Raw genomic sequence first — 17052 nt, 5'->3', positions numbered from 1 at the left:
ATGGTGAGAGCAGTCGCTATCTCTTTGAAGGGGTCAGCCCAGTTTCGGATTTCTCAAGCCTGTTTATTCTGGATCAGTTAGAGGGGTGGAAAGCCTACTTTTGCCACCTTAGCGAGATAAATACAATCTGTCATATCAGTGGCATATAAGAAGGAGAGTGGAAATATTTCAGCGGAAATCTGACTTGTCAGGTTTTTCTATTGCTGGTATTTGTAGAGCATCCCAATGGTCTTCCCTCTCTGCATTTATAGGGACTTGAGTGAGGTCAATACAAGGGGCAGGGTGCCCTCGAAGTGGGCTTTCAGGAAGTGGTACAAACGCACTCCTAGATAGCATATTATAGAAACACACCAGGGGAGAGGAGTGCCATTTATGGTAATGTCTATGGGTGTAAGGGTATAGTGTAGTGGGTAAATGGAGGATTGGCTCCAATTAACCCGGAGACCAGACACTTCAGCGAACAACTGTAATGCAGTAAGGATCGGATATGTACCCGCCTGGATGTCCCGTAAATACAGTAGGAGATCATCCACGTAGCGCGATACCACCTGTGGCCTATCAGAAAGGGGAATGCTAGTCTAGTCAGAGCAGGATCGCCACAGATTTCAGAGCAATCACAAAGAGCAATGGTGAGAGGGGACACACCTGTCACGTGCCACACCCTATCGTGAACATTCCCAATATGAGGTGTTCCACCCGCACCTGTGAGAGTGGTGCCATGTACAGGCGCCGTGTATTGGCTGGAAGGCGGGGGGGCCTATGCCCAACTGCCTAAAAGATGAAAAAGATAAGATGGATCTAGGGAGTCAAAGACCTTCTCCAGGTCCAGGACCAGGCAGACTGAGAAGGGAAAATGATCCAGTACCTGCTCCTGAATGTGGAAGAGGCGGTGAAGGTTATGAGAGGTGCTGAGTTCAGACACAAATCCATTCTTATCTGGATGGATGAGGCCTGGTAGGATTTGAGCGTACCTCGTGGCTAGGATATTCTGTAGTATATTGTAATCTGTTCCCAGTGTAGCAATCAGGAATTAAGACGAGACACAAGTGCAGTCTCGGTCAGGTTTGGGGATTGAAACGAGCAATGATTCTTGGAGTGTGAATGGCAGTTCTCCCAGCTGGCCAGCCTTGTTATACATACTGGCTAGACAGGGTGCAAGGGTGTCAGCAAACGTGCTGTACTATTCTACAGCGAGGACATCAAGGCCTGGTGTCTTGTTTCTGGCCAGGTCCTGAATTGCCTGTTTGATATCAGCAGGAGTGATGATTATGTCCAATGTAGTTTGAGTGGGTGTCTCAATGGCTAAAAGAGGGGGAAAGTCTGAAAAACATTAATAGCGGCCACACCACTCACACCAGATTACTGATTCATGCAAGAATAGTAAGTATAAAAGCTTGAGAGGATGTTCGGTTGTGTGTGGAGCTGCACACCAGAATGGGATTGCAGCTCGAGATTGCAGGTCATCTTCTACTCCTGGCGAGCCAGGCAAGGAGGCATCCAAATTTATCACCTTCCATATGAATTTTGGTCCCATAGGCAGTAAAACTGAAGCAGCATAGGTGCACTAACAGAGAAGCATGTGTGCGTTTAGCCTTCTCTAGTGCAGAGAGGTAGGAATAATCTTGTTCAGCCTGGCTCTCCAGCAGGGGTATGTGTTGTTCAGACTCTCCCCTCTCTTTGTCACTGGATAGCAACATCCACAAGGTGTCTTGGTCAGTGTTGGGTGTGTCTATACTCTAAAGTAGTACTGGGTCACTGTTAAGACGGCCTTCAAGTAAAATATAGCAGCCCCCCTTGTCAATTATAGTGTTGAGTGTCTGGAAGGAAGTCCCCAGGTGGACTCATATCAACACACCCCTGGAGATTGACAAGTATGTGATAGCATGTATGGACCCACACCATTGCTTCTGGAGTTGGGGCAACTCCGTCAGAGTCATATGCATTTCTTGGAGGAAGACTATTTAGAGACGTTGCACCGGGATCGTCATCGGAAAATCACATATGCGTTGTCCAGCAAGAGGGGGCCTTTCAGACGGGCTGCATGCAGGATAGCCATGCAATTTTGGTGGTGGAAGAGTTTTGCCAGCATGGGATCCCGTGGCACTCCCGAGGGACTGCATCGAGCAGGAACATGATGTGCCTCTTCCAGTGAATAGAAAGCAGTGAGGCCTGAGGTAGGGTCAAATGAACAGTATCAGGTGTCCAGAAATTGAAGAGGATCTTTGCTCTCCACTCCCTCCAGCAGGCGAATGATACATACATTGCTCCTGTGGGAGAGGCCCTCTGCATCATCAGTATGATCTTCAAGCATAAAGACTCGCTCCTGGAGGTCTTGGATAGCCTGTGAACTGTCAGAAGTTTGTGGTTGAAGTGCGACTAGAGTCTGTTCCTCCTTAGCCACTCTTTCCTTGAGCTTCTAATGATCATCCCTAAGAAAAGTCACATCTGTGACCAGAGAGCCCAGAGCAGTCTCCATGTATTTGCAGGAGTTCTCAATAACAGCCAGAACTTGATCCAAGCAGTCCTGGGGGAGCTACGAGGAAGCAGTAGAGGAGCTAACTTGGAAAGTATCCAGTATTGTTTGTAGGGGTGGTGGGAGGGTGTCAGTCTGTCGAGTCATTAGGGTGGATCTAGAGGCTTTCGGATAGCCCATGTCACGTCGCCATGAGTATGAGTAGAGAATGCCACCCAGTTGTCAGTTGCTTAAGTGGATTCCAGGATAGCGAGAGGGCAGCGCCGGAGACAAGAGTCGCTGAGCCCCAGTTCAGGCACTAAGGAGGTTGAGGATAGGTTGTAGAGAGGGGGGAAGCAGTGGGAGGTGGTTCAGTTAATGATGTATCAGGAAACCAGGGTGACACAGCCTGAGGGAGCTCTGGGGGGGGAGAATCAGGCCGTGGAAGAGGACAGGGCTGCCCCTCATACGGCAAGGCTGGCCAATGTCGACCGGAAATCAAACACTCCCCTTGGTAATATGGTTCAATGTAGTCTGGGGTACTACTGTCCAATATCAGTGTCAGTGAGCAATCAGGAGGGAATACCAGAGTCTTTTTAGTACGGGTAAATGCAATTCACTTGGGGAAGTGCCAGGGAGATGAAGCTGTGGGTCGCTGTGCCCTGACCTGGGAACCGATGCCGTCCAGGAGGTGTCAGGTGATAAGGAGGGTGTGTTCAAGCAGGGGGAGGAGGGCAATGCCAAGGCACCAGGGCAAAAGTGGTGGAGGGGTGCTACCAGTATGAAGAGATACAGTGAGCTTGATCCTGTGTTGACAGGGTGTCTTGCATCGCCTAATAGTCCTTCCACACTCTCCCACCCGATGCAAGGAGGTCCAGGTAAGTGCAGGTCTTCCTGGGCGAGACGCAAGGGCCTGGGGTCAGGCCTAAGGGAGAAAGGGTTCCTGCCCAGTAATTCTCTGGCATGCACTTGGCTCGAGTCTGAGTAGGGGAGGATGGGGGTTGTAACAGGCCCACAAGTGATTGTAGGGCAGTGTCTGCCACCCAGGTGTAGGTCACACACCACCTTCAGGAGCCGAAGTTCAGGCAGTGGAAACAGCTGCAAATGGCCTGGAAATGCCTATAGGCTCTGTGATATTCAGGAAGTAGGCCTCATGAGCCGCATGGCATGCAGCATTGAAGGGGGGCATCAGGGTTGGATGCCGTGAAGCATCCCATTATCCCGCAGAGGGGAACCTACCGGAGCTGCGAGGAGCGTTGGAGCGCCTTGTAGTCCTTGGGTGCTGGTCTCGAGATGACGTGCAGATGTTCAGGGCTGCCAATGTGGGATGCCGTCAAGTATCAGGGCCTCCCCGGTGCCATGCTGTAGGTGAGCTGCAAGCAGTAGATGCGGGGGGCATCAGCGATGGTCCGATCCCCAGCTTAATCTTCGGCTCAGGCATTGCAGAAGCAGTGGTTGTTCATTGGCTAGAAGCGGCAGTCGCAAGATGGTTTCAGGCGGCTGCCATGTTTCCGCGAGGCGGCTGCTTCAATAGAGGAGTGTTCCTGACTCCCACTGCAACTGGTTGTCCCAGACATGGCGGGGTCATGCAGTCCAAGAACAGAGGCGGAAGCCCCCGGTGGGTCTGTTAGCAATACCAGGCCCTGAGCAGGATTTCTCGTTGATGGCAGGGTGCATGGTGTGGAGTGTTGACAAGAAGCGTCCGCCATCGTTGCCGGCTTGGCCACACCCCACTGTCTTCATAATATGTAAAAGCCTTGTGTGCTACAGCCATTTCAGTGTACACAAGCCTAAGTTGCCGCTGCCTTTACATTTATGATGAATGAGCTGCCTTCAGAGCGTGATGGAACTGTGTTGCCACAGTCTGCATTGTGCACAGAAGAATGTGCTATCACAGCCTTCACAGAGTGAAAACGCCTGTGCTAAAGCAGCCCACAAAGCATGCAGGACACTATGCACCCTTTCTGATGCAGTGCACCTGCAGTCGTAGTGTGAATATTTCTTCTTGTTTTTGCTGGGTTATATATCACAAGCTTAGGTTCGAGGGCGTTAGATCCCTTTGCAAAAGAAACAGACAACACTCAACAGTTATTTAAGTATGGCGATGTTAAGTGATGTGTCAAAAATCATATGGGGCCAGATCACAAAACAATGTTGACTAGTGCTCATTCATGTCCTTGATGGTAAGTTTAGGTAGTGTTTGCTCCAAACACCTTTTACCTCTGTATTATGAAAATAGGATTCAAGAAGTGGTAACATTTGACAAGAACGCTTCTGCATGTTTGGTGTGTGATATTTAGTTGTGGTGGTGATGTGTTCTGTTTCTTCATGCTACTGTCTTTGTTTGTGCTGCATTATTGCAATGGGATTTTGTGGTATTGTTTTGCACTAGTTATGATTAGTTCTATTTTGACAGCTTTTTGCAATATTGCTTTGTGTGTTATTGTTTAAGTTCTTGTTTATTTTATGTATGTCAACAAATGTCGCTACATTTCCATTTAAAAACAGCAACCATTTATCACCGTTGAAGGTGGCAAAATAGTGCTGCTGCAGCTCTTCAACTACTTAAGACACCAGTCGTCCCAAAACGGTGTCCAAGACTGAATCTAAATGTAGCGCTCACAGTGCTCGCTTTAGATAATAAGTCTCATGGTGTTGAGTCTTAGCCACGACTCAAGACTGGATCCCTACTTCCAGAGTCAGCAGGACTAGCCACTAGGCCATATCTCCTGTCCAATTTCCCTCACATAGACTAGTATTGTGTACTGCTATTAGACCTATACCGTTTCTCCTCTTTGGGGATTGTTGAGGTTTCATGGATGTCATTCAAGCATATCAAGAAAATCACAGGACATACCGGAAACTCAACATTTCCTTCCATCTCATTCCTATTTATCTATTAATTTGTTGAGAGATACCTGTTTCATATCTGACATACAAAGGCAACAATATGTATTTAACGATATACAACACAAAATAAGGAAATTGGGAGCCACTTAACATAAGGCAGAGTAGTAAACATGCACGATAACCTGATTAGGGAAAACATATAAGGAATCTAAATTTATAAAAGATGAAATACATTATTACATTATGCTACTCTGCTGCAATACACGATCGCCAGAAACACCATGAAAACTCATTGTAGTTCGGCGGATAGTCTTGTCTTCAACACTGCCCAGCTAAATATCGCAGCAAGGTCTCACAGTAGAACTTACCCCACACCTGGAGTTGCAGCTGCCTCTTTTCCTAGCCGCTAGGGTCATTGACACTGCTGGAAGGACCTGTAAACCGTAGGAGGGGCAAACATAAATACTAATGCCAAAAATACAACCAGGTTTAGTTGGATGTTTAAATTATAAGACAATAGAATATAAATATTCGAGTTAAACAGTGTTCATTTGTTATATGAATCTATTGAATGGAACAGACTCCAACAGGTTAATGATGACTATTAGATGACTGAAAACTTTGTCATGACCATTTATTTCTGAAACGTTTTTTGAGATTTAGTAAAATGCTGAATTTTGATTTTGCATTTTTATTGCCAAAACCAAGACCTCTTAAGAAGACAGTATGGCATTTTACGAACATGGTCATGTGTACATATGACATTCACCGAATACGGAACGACGCATCCTTATGTGTCAGTCAGTCTTGTGAAACAATACATCCTGGATCTTAGACGGTGCAAGGATTTTTGCCATCCAATCTAAAATGAAAACATCTTGTCCCCACACTCTGGCAAAAAAACTATAATTTATGTTGGGAATGCCCTTCTGGTGCCTTCCTAGAACGGTAACAAGTATCACCTTGTCGTAGTACTGTCCAGATCTCAACGTCCCTTTTAATCCAGAACTCATGCTTATTGCAGATTTCAAATACGATATTGACATAAAGAGAATAAAATTGGTCTTGCAGTTAAAAGAAATATCAAGCAAGGATTGCTTTTAATATACAACATGTGTATGAAATAACATTTGAATGGAACAAAGGGAGTGTACTTTACAGATGAACAAAATGCCTCATGAAGTGCAATGGAACCACATCCTAGAGGGTATAATGATATACAGACAGCTGCTGGACGGATCCAATATGTGACTGACTCAGGTTAAAAGCACTAGCGAGGGGGGATGACCCAAATAAGTAAATTCTCGAAGGAGCTGCACCCAGAGCCCATGCTTTGTGTATTATAACTAAAATGTCTTTCAGGCAGCTGTGCTGCTAGTAAAGACCTCAAAAGGGGAGGACTGGTACACAAATACTGGGAACACAATCGAACCTTAGCTGTACATTTCCAGTACCTGCATGTTGCGACAGAAATTCCATCCTTCCCACTGGACAGGTTTGATTTGCTTTCTACGTTTTTCCTCCCAGGATGCACCTACCATGCAGGCCAAAACCGCTTTTTTGGAAAAATAACTGCCACCATGCAATCAGTGTTTACGTGGGCTGTTCTTTTAACACCTAGGAGCAATGGTACGTCCTCTGTCTCAAAGGCAGTTGGGATGTCTAACCACCAAATGAGATCCTTGACGTTACATACTATGGCTCTCCCTGGGTGCTCGAACGGCGCAAAGTTACGCAAAACATTGCTTTAATTTACTTGTCATTATAAAAGCCCTGTGGCACACACATAATTGTGCAGTGTCATTAATCTCCTGCACAACCATTCGTAAATTTAGGCTGTGTCTCACACAAAGACTAAACGTAGTCATAGAATAAGGACAGGCAATACCTCTGCAGCTATTCATCTCTGGCTTTCTCGCATATCCTTCACTCATTCTCAGAAGCATGGGGATCTCAACAAAAATTCAGCACCTGAAAACCCTATTCCAGTGAAATTGTACTGAAATGAAGCAAAGTACTTAACTACTAAAACTATTTCTCATTGTTCTATGTAGTCTGTTTTCTAAAATTAGTCATTCTGAACTGGTAGTCTCGTTTCTATGTTAGTAGATGTTTTGTTATATTTCTTTTGTGTACATTGTAGCTGCCAGTTGTAGTCTGACACCTCTGTCTGTGACTTCCTGCCCAGTGGTTAGTTTTGAAAATCTGATTACCTTACGCCTTTATACCCTGGTGAACCGTGCCTTGGTGATCATCCTATTTATCTTTTTGAACAGGTCCTTTTGCTTGCCACAGTCCTCCTTAGCAGAGGGGGCAAACACTGGTGCCAGGTAACTGCTGCATTACTAATTGAAACCGCCTTCTTTGGGGGTGCAGAAGGATCTACATTTGTGTTGGTGGGACTCTGAGGTAGAAGCACAGCACACTTTGCCAGTGTAGCTGCAATGAGGCTGTTAGAAATCAAGGGGCATATTTATACTATGTTTGCGCCGCAAATGCGTCGTTTTTCCGACGCAAAACTAACTCCATATTTATACTTTGGCGTTAGACGCGTCTAGCGCCAAAGTCCATGGAGTTTGCGTAATTTTTTAGCGTGGACACCTACTGTGCGTTAATGATATGCAAGGTAGGCGTTCCCGTCTAAAAAATTGACTCAGAGGCATGTGCGCCGTATTTACACTCCCGGGCAAAATTCACGCCCGGAAGTGGGCGGGTCAAAAAAAATTACGTCCGGCCGCTTTTGCGCCGTTTTTTAGCGCCTGGTCAGGGCAGGCGTTAAGGGACCTGTGGGCTCGGAAAGAGCCCAGAGGTGCCCTCCCATGCCCCAGGGACACCCCCTGCCACCCTTGCCCACCCCAGGAGGACACCCAAGGCTGGAGGGACCCATCCCAGGGACATTAAGGTAAGTTCAGGTAAGTTTTTTATTTTTATTTTTTTGTGGCATAGGGGGGCCTGATTTGTGCCCCCCTACATGCCACTATGCCCAATGACCATGCCCAGGGGACAGAAGTCCCCTGGGCATGGCCATTGGGCAAGGGGGCATGACTCCTGTCTTTGCTAAGACAGGAGTCATTTCAATGGGGGTTGGGAGTCGAAAAAAATGGCGCAAATCGGGTTGAGGCGAAAAATTTGCCTCAGCCTGACTTGCCCCATTTTTTGGCGCCCAAGCTCCATATCTCCCTACGCCGGCGCTGCCTGGTGTACGTCGTTTTTCTTCACGCACACCAGGCAGCGCTGGCGGCTAACGCTGGCTAACGTAATTGAATAAATACGGTGCCCGCATGGCGCTTCAGAATGGCGTTAGCTGGCGCTAATTTTTTTGACGCAAAACTGCGTTAGTGCAGTTTTGCGTCAAAAAGTATAAATATGGCCCCAAGTCTCTAGTTTGCACAGGTATTCACCCTGTCCAAGTAGGGACCACAATCCTAGTCAGGGTAAGTCAGACACCCCCTTTAAGTTAACCTGTGCTCATTCCCTGGTAGCTTGGCACAGAGCAGTCAGGCTTAACTTAAGAGGCAATCTGTAAACTATTTGTGCAACACACACACATCAACACAGTGAAAACACTACAAAAAGACTCCACGCAGATTTAGAAAAATAGAGGATATTTATCTGAATAAAATGATACCAAAACAGTAAAAAAAAATCTGATTATGCTTTTCAAGTTGTTGCATTAAAATTGCAGTGCTATGGATACGTCGTGTTCTCTTAGGATTTTTATGGTAAGATACAGAAAAGAAAGCAAATTCATGTTCTCACAATGGGAGCACCAGCGTAGTACTCCCCCAAGTCCTCAAAGAGTAAGGGGCTGATTTAAGAAAAGTGGCACTGCACGCAATGCAGTGCCACTTTCCTTGCGCCCCTTTGCGCCACCCTACTGCCAACATGTGAGCGCCGTATATAAAATACGGTGCACAATGGCATAGGGTTTGGGGCAATAGCGTCAGAATTGCTGACGCTATTGATGCACTCTGCAGGATTAGCGCAAATTATTGGCACTACTCCTGCAGAGTACATAGGGGCCCATTGTATTCAATGGCATGTCCCCTTTTAATGCCTGCTGTGAGCAGGCGTTAAAAGTGCTTAAAAATATGTTAGATTTCCCTGCGCCATTTTTTGGCTCCTCTAACGTGGAAACGCCCCCCCTTGCATACATTATGCCTGGTGCAGGCATAATGTGGTGCAATGGTTTACAAAGTGGCGCAATGCATGCATTGTGCCACTTTGTAAACTTGGCGAGTGTAAAAAAAAACACTTTAGCGGCACCTTCGCGTAAAAAACATTACACTACGGCGGTGCTAATGTGGCGCTAGGGCCTCTTAAATCAGGCCCTAACTCTCTAATCGGTCCCTCGAGACCGGAATGCTTAATCAACACCTCCCCAGCTGCCCGCAATGTTGCAGAGCTTTTACGGGTCTTGGGAACCACAATATCTTTTTCAGGGAAACATGCTGCCTTTCGGTGAGTTGTGCTGCAGCTCCTTCATAGAGGCAGGTGGGGCACGAAATTATGCGGCAATGCTCTGCATCAGGAATGTGGCAAGGTAGGTGAGTCAAGTACAAGCAGGGCCATGCTGTAAGGCTTCCCTCAGCGCTGCGGCCTCATGTCAGAAGCAGGGCACTCGTTTTGGTACATGGCAGGCTGATAATCAAACATGCACTGATAGTTGTCACAAGCACAGTGTCCAGACTCACAAGAGGCATAGTCCCATGGCAGCAGTGCTAAGTAGTAGTCTTTGATGACCCTGAGACTTTAGGAAAAGGAGGCCAGCCAGTAATCCCTTGGACATCCCTTTGGAAGGAAAGCAATGTACAGCTCTCATTCCACAGAGTCAGAGAGCAGCAAGCGACAGGGCAACAAGAAGAAAAGCAGTCCCTCTAGACAAGCAGTCCAGTTGAGTCCTTTCAACTGCACAGCAGTTCTTCTGACAGTGGCCTAGTTCAAGATCCAGAAGTGTCTGATTAAATGGGTCAGGGCCAGAGTACTTGTACCCAAACGTGTCTTTGATGTGGGAGTGACTTCAAAGAAGGGTCTTTGAAGTGCACAGAGATTCTTTCTTCCTATCCCTGGCTCCAGACAACCGGTAGGGGGTAATCAGTCCTTTGTGTGGGGACAGACACTTACTTATTGAAGTGTAGGTGTCAGCTCCTCTACACCCTTCGTGCTCAGGAAGGCCCATCAGAATGCTGAGGATTGCAGAAGAGTCCGTTGTCACACCCACCCTTCCTGTGTTTGTGGCTGTCTAGACGGAATGCACAAAGTGTAGTTCTCACCTAGCCCAGATGTTTAACAACAGAGTGTAGGTAAACCCATATATAAGTTAGTTAGTTCATATCTTGCTTTTCACAGTTCAAAACTAGGGTAGCACATCCAGTCAGGTCATTGCATCCAGTAGAAATTTATTTTGAGTACAAGGAGAATGAAGATTCATGTGAAGTACGTAAGAGATAAGCAAACGCCGACACGTGTTTCGGCCCCTAGTGGTGTTTATACCTGGGGCTTTCTCAAGTTTGTAAAGATACAAAGTCAAATTGAAACCAAATATTCTACTAATTGAAAGGCAAAACAAAGAGCTACGAAGAATCACCCAAATGCTGACAGTGGAAGAAAGGAATAAAAGAAAACCACTTTCCAATAGTCTGTGACGTGAGAAACCCTCTCCTTGGTGATGGTGTAAGAAGCTGTCAGGTGACCTGAGACACCGCTGTTGGTGTAGAATCTATCTAGTTCAAAGATGATGTTACTGACGAATGAGGTGAGCACACAAGATGGTGAGTTTGATAGACAAGAAATAATCCCCAGAAACTATTAGTGGAGACGAATATAAATCGCAAAATTCACAAAACCATTCTCTGAGGAAAGTAACATCAACATTGTGTCCAAGAGCTGAAAAAGCGCCCAAATCTAGTGACCAATTAGTAAGAGTATCCCATGCAACAGCCCTTCATAATCAGATTATCACAAACTGGTGCAATACCTTTTTAGATATTCTTAAGAAAAATTCTTATAAGACCCCATTGTCTTGTTCAATCGATTTACAAACTCATCTGTATCAACAAAAAGATAATTTTGAAGAACAAGTTATGGAAATCAAAGTCTCGATAGGTACATTCACTAAGCACCAAAAATGTATACGAAATGTGCACGAGTATAACATGTATCATATGCATTCTGTCACTACAATAAGACAGATATCCAAATGTAAACGTTTGTCTTATGCGCAGGAGTAGCAAGGCAAGTATGATAAATGCAGCACAGTGTCTATAAACAATATAATGGCAGGAGGCACGTTGGTTCAGTAATCCAATGAAGTCTAATCTCAATTGACAGATTATGATAATCTTAAAATACTTCAGTGAGAGGTTGTTTCAGAAACAAATAATGATATTCTGGACGAGTGTCAATTGAAAGTTACAAAGACGTGGTTACTAATTTAATAATGCAGAGAATGCCTGATTTTAGTAAAGCATAAAGCGACATGTCAAGGTAAGTGGGATAAAATAAGTTGGTTGCAGAAAAACACTCACCGAGCTGGATATTCACAGGATAAACCCCTCGCTTCAATACGATTTAATAATCTTAAAACCCGGCGTTCGGTATGACGCCATTTTCAATATAGAGTGAACGATTAGTCCTACACTGATTTTCACTACCTTGAATCATAGACAGGAAAAGTGGCCTGGGGCAGCCATCTTGGAAATAAAAAAGTTGGTAAAGTTAGACGATCCAGATCCTATTTTAATTTTTACTACCCGTGTATTTGGAAACAATGCCTAAAAGCAACCAGTGAGAATATGTTAAGAAATTAAAGTACAGAGCCCAGAGGGACCGGTACACATATTCCTATTGTTGGAACATTATTCTTAACCCCAAAAAACCTAGCCCAGATGTGTATTAAAGACATTCTGCAAGGCACACAGAGCAGTAAGAGCAGAGAAATGCCCACTTTCTAAAAGTGGCATTACTAAAATAGTAATGTTAAATCTGATTTTATTAGTAAAGAGGATTTAGCATTATCAGTCCAATGATATAAAACATGACCAAGCTACTTCTTTCTGATCAGGAATTACAGCTTAACCCATTTTATGCATCGGACGGCACGATGCTTGTGTCCGTAGAAGGGCTCCCAACAATCCACGCCCATGGCACAAAAAATCCCACTGGTTGAGGCATCAGAGGGATTACTTTTCTGTCAAAACATCATTGGGAGCTGGGGAATAGCTTTCCTAGCTCGCAAAAATGTTTTGGGTTTTCAATGAAATGACGATCAGCGTGCATGGCGCACTGACGTAACTTCACTGAAAACAAAAGTGAAATGAGCTGATCGGCTCATTTCACTTTCACTGCCTCTGTGCTCAGCGGCTATCTCAGCCTTCCGAGCACAGAGGCAGATGGGGGGGCATTATTATAAATGGGAGAATCTCCCTTTTCCAATGGTACCCCTCCCTAGTGGATCTCTGCTTGGGGATCTCCGCAGGAGGGCGATCCCCAAGCAGGGCTCCACACACTAGACACCAGATAGGGGGGCCCACTAGGCACCAAGGATTTGTTTTATTCATCTAGGGATGGGGGCTGCCTAAAATTAGCACTGCAATGCCCCCTCTGACAAAAAAACAAATCGGCAGTCAAAGCCCACAAGGCCCAGGAATGTTTTTTGGTAGTGTGGGGGTAGGGCCTGCCCAGAATGAGCATGGCAATGCCTCCACCCCCACCAAAATAAATGGGCACAGTCTTTCTGCCCCCTGGGGGACAGATGAGGATCATTACCCTGATCTGCTCCACAGGGCAGTCAGAAACACTCAATATCATCCCACTTGCAATGGTGAGCGGCTGTACTTTTTGAACTTGGGTATACTGCCACCTGGAAAAACCTACCAGACCCAGATACTTCTGAAAACTATACACCTGGGTGAGTCCAGGGTGATGTGCTTCATATGCATCCCACACCATTTCCTTACCCACAGTGCCCTGCAAACCTCCAACTTTGCCTGAAATCAAGCATTTTCCCTACATTTCTGGATGGAAACTTCAGGAATCCACAGGAATCCACACATTCCTACCACCCAGCATTGCCTCATCTGTACTGACAGGAACTCTTCCCAACTTGTGTGGGAGCCCAAAGCAGACTCTGCCTAAAAGGTATGAAAAAACTGCCCTTTTGGACCAGCTTTGGTTCCCCCTCAATTTCTACACGTTTTTGCCCTTCCCTGTTGCAGGCACTTGAACCATCTGTGCAAGTGAGGTATCGTTTTTATTGGGCAATAGAGCGGAATGCTGGGTGGTAGGCAATGTGTGCCAGTGCGATGATCCTACACAGAAATGTGAGGAAAATTTGATTTTTTTGTTGTTATATTATTGAAGGTCTGCAGGGGATTCTGGGCCCGAAAATGTTGAGGGATCCTTGCAAGCCACACCACCCATGTGTCTGGTTTTCAGCAGTGTCTGGGTTTGATAGCCGCCGAGCCCCTACCAAAAATGCAGCTGCCCTTCATGCAAAAACAGGTCTATTGTGATAGATAATTTTAATGTGTCCACAGTATGTTTTGGGCCCTTCCCTGTCGCGTACACTTGACCCACCCACACATGTGAGATAGCAGTTTTATTGGGAGACCTGGGGGAATGCTGGGTGGTAGGAAATCTGTGGCTCCCCTCAGATTCCAGAACTTCCTACCTGAGAAATGTGAGGTAAATGTGTTTTTAGACACATTTTTAGGTTTGCACGGGATTCTGTGTAACAGAACCTGGTGAAAGCCACACAAGTCACGCCATCCACGATTCCCCTAAGTCTATAGTTTAAAAAAATCTACAGGTTTGTGACATTTCACTTGGTGCCGGCTGAGCCAGGATCCAAAACAGCAAGTCACGTTGCAAAAAAGGGACAGGTTTGGGGTGGAAAATTGTGATGTGTCCATGTTGTGTTGTGGGCCGTTTCCTGTTGTGGGCACTAGGCCTACCACACAAGTGAGGTACCATTTGTATCAGGAGACTTGGAGGAATGCTGGATGGAAGGAATTTTATGGCTCTCCTCAGATTCCAGAGCTTTCCATCACAGAAATGTGGGGATATTGTGTTTTTTTAGGCAGATATTTAGGTCTGCAAGGGATTCTGGGTCACATAACCTGGTGAGAGCCCCACAAGTCACCCCATACTGGATTTCCCTAGGTGTCTAGTTTCCAAAAATGTACAGTTTTGCTAGGTTTCATTAGGTGCTGGCTGAGCCAGAGCCCAAAATCCACATCTAGGCACATTGCAGAAAAAGGGTCACATTTTAGTGGAAAAATGTGCTGGGTTGCGGGCACTAGGCATACCCACACAAGTGAGGTATTGTTTTTATAAGGAGAATTAGGGGAACACAGAATCGTAGAACAAGTGTTATTCTCAATTGTCTTTCTCTGCACTTGTGCTTAACAAATGTAAGACAGAGTGTAAGAAAGAAGCCATTTTGAGAAATGCCCTTTAATTCACATGCTAGTATGGGTACCCCCAAATTCAGAGACGTGCAAATAACCATTGCTTCTAAACTCCATATCTTGTGCCCATTATGGAAATACGTAGGTTTCCTTGACACATATTTTTCACTCTTTAAATTTTACCAAATGAATTACTGTTACTGTATACCAGGTACACAATGAAAAAACATTGCAAGGTGCAGTTCAGTTATTGGCTCTGGATACCTAGGGTGCTTGGTGAACCTACAAGCCCAATATATCCCCATAACCATATGGATTCAATTAAAGTAACTGTATATTGCTTTTGAAAATCTGCCATACTTAAAAGAAGTTACAGATTAACACAAATGACCCTTTGCTGAATTTCTGCCACCAAACGGAAGCAGGCTGAAAGCACAGAAAATAGGAAAAATGGGCTATGTTACAGTAAAATGTCAAAACTCTGTTGAAAATTTTGATTTTCTGATTCAAGTCTGCCTGTTCCTGAAAGCTGGGAAGATGGTGATTTTAGCACTGCAAGACCTGATGCTTTCTTCTGCAGCACTTCCCCCAAATTTAGCTGAATTGTGGCTAATTTCTCAGGCCCTTCCAGGGGAATACACAAACCCTGGCTACCTTTAGAATCCCCAGGATGTTAGAAAAAAAGAAACGCACATTTGGAGTGGATACCTTATGTGGACTAAATGTCATGGGGGCCTAAGCATGAACTACCCCAAATAACCAAGAAAGGCTTAGCACTGGGTGGGGGTGGGGCTAGCAGCAAAAGGGTTAAAGGTATATTACGGAATCTCCCATTCTGGCCTATGAGAGGTGTGGACCTCATAGTAGTGAAAAATGACTGGGAGTTCTTCACTACCTGGGTATGTAAAACTGAAAAGTACATGTCTTTCTTTTACTTACGTAGCGCCTTGCCTTATGGGCTACCTAGAGCCTACTATAGGAGTGACATATATGAAACAAAAGGGGAGTTTACAGCTTGGCAAGCATCTTTAAATTTAAATGCCAATCAGTGCAACACGACCACTTGTAGCATTTAATTTACAGCCCCTGGGTGTATAATATGCTATTTACAAGAGACTTACAAGTAATTCAAATATGCTAATCAGGTGTACACCAATGTCATCATGTTTAGGGTAGAAGAACATGCACTTTAGCACTGGTCAGCAGTGCTGAAGTGCTCAGAGTCCTAAGACCACCAGAAAGATACAGCAAAAATGTGAGGCAAACAGGCAAAACGATTGAAGGAAGGCCACCCTAAGGCTGCCAGGTCTAACAGAGATCCTCTCTAAGCCAGTGATAGATAGCATCAATTCTAATGCAGCACCCATGCTTGCCACACTCTTGCTTCTTCAGAGTGCTCCCTCTTCATGGTTGAACTAGGTGGATGGAGAAAAAGGGAAAAGGAAACATTCTCCCTATATGGACTCATATAACAACTTTTCTAGTGGAATGACTACACTGGTAAAGAGGCAAAACCCTGTATGTCATTACCGGCATTTGCAGTAATCTAATGACTGACAAACTTGAGTTGATCAAATCTGAATGGCACCTACAAAACCAGCGGCTAAGTGAAGGGGGAGTGGTGGACTTTTGCACAATTGTTAAATCTCTCCCACTAGGAAACCCACATCACTTTGACTGAGCAATGAAAACAGCGAGTTGAAGGGCAGGGAAGGGTGCTGCTTTACCAGAAATATGCTTAAAACATAGTGTCACTGTTCTGCTTGTTAAATCTTCCATGAAAACTTTAGTACATATCCCAACATAGAATAGTGGAAAGTAAACAGTTTAACTTCTTGAGGTAAATATAGCGAAGAAAACATAGACTGAAAAAATAGTGTAGAAAATGTATTCTCCTGAAAATATAGAATGAAAAAATGTGGCTACAAAAAACACAAATCAAAAATGTTTGTGCCTTATAAGGCAATGTTTAAGTGTACTGGGAACAGTGACAGAGGCATCCTACTGCTAAAGTTGAGAGAAGAAATTTACAGTGATGTGGGGAAGGGAAAAGGGGACTAGTTAGGGGTTTTCAGGATTTAGTGAAGAGTAGCATTAAAGGAGAGTTAGAAGTTGGTGTGGTTTAGGGGTTGGTGAGGTTAAGGAGTAGTCAGGAGTAGACCTGGGTGGCAAAATCCACTCCTCTCACAGAGTTTTCAGAATTTGGGCACTCTGCACTACATGGAATAACATGGAGTTCCCAAATTCCACCATCCAACGTAAAGCGGAGTTCTTTCTTCTGTTACTGCGCGAGATTTGTTTTTGGTGTCTGCTCAACAGCCTATGCTATTCTCAGCAAGT

At 45.1% G+C, this 17052-nt stretch overlaps 1 protein-coding gene across 3 annotated transcripts in view; it reads right to left on the bottom strand.

Annotated features, from left to right (window-relative positions):
* The window catches only part of TM4SF20 (transmembrane 4 L six family member 20), a 107906-nt gene that overhangs the window by 34470 nt on the left and 56384 nt on the right, over positions 1–17052 (bottom strand). For all 3 annotated transcript variants that reach the window (XM_069213498.1, XM_069213496.1, XM_069213497.1), the window contains exon 2: positions 5671–5736. In XM_069213498.1, coding sequence (XP_069069599.1) covers positions 5671–5736 — 66 coding nt within the window. The remainder of the gene's footprint in view (positions 1–5670; positions 5737–17052) is intronic.

Source organism: Pleurodeles waltl, chromosome 11 (assembly GCF_031143425.1).
Source record: "Pleurodeles waltl isolate 20211129_DDA chromosome 11, aPleWal1.hap1.20221129, whole genome shotgun sequence".
NCBI classification, from domain to species: domain Eukaryota; kingdom Metazoa; phylum Chordata; class Amphibia; order Caudata; family Salamandridae; genus Pleurodeles; species Pleurodeles waltl.
The sequence above is the reverse complement of the archived record's forward strand: the minus strand, read 5'-3'. Positions and strand labels throughout refer to the sequence as shown.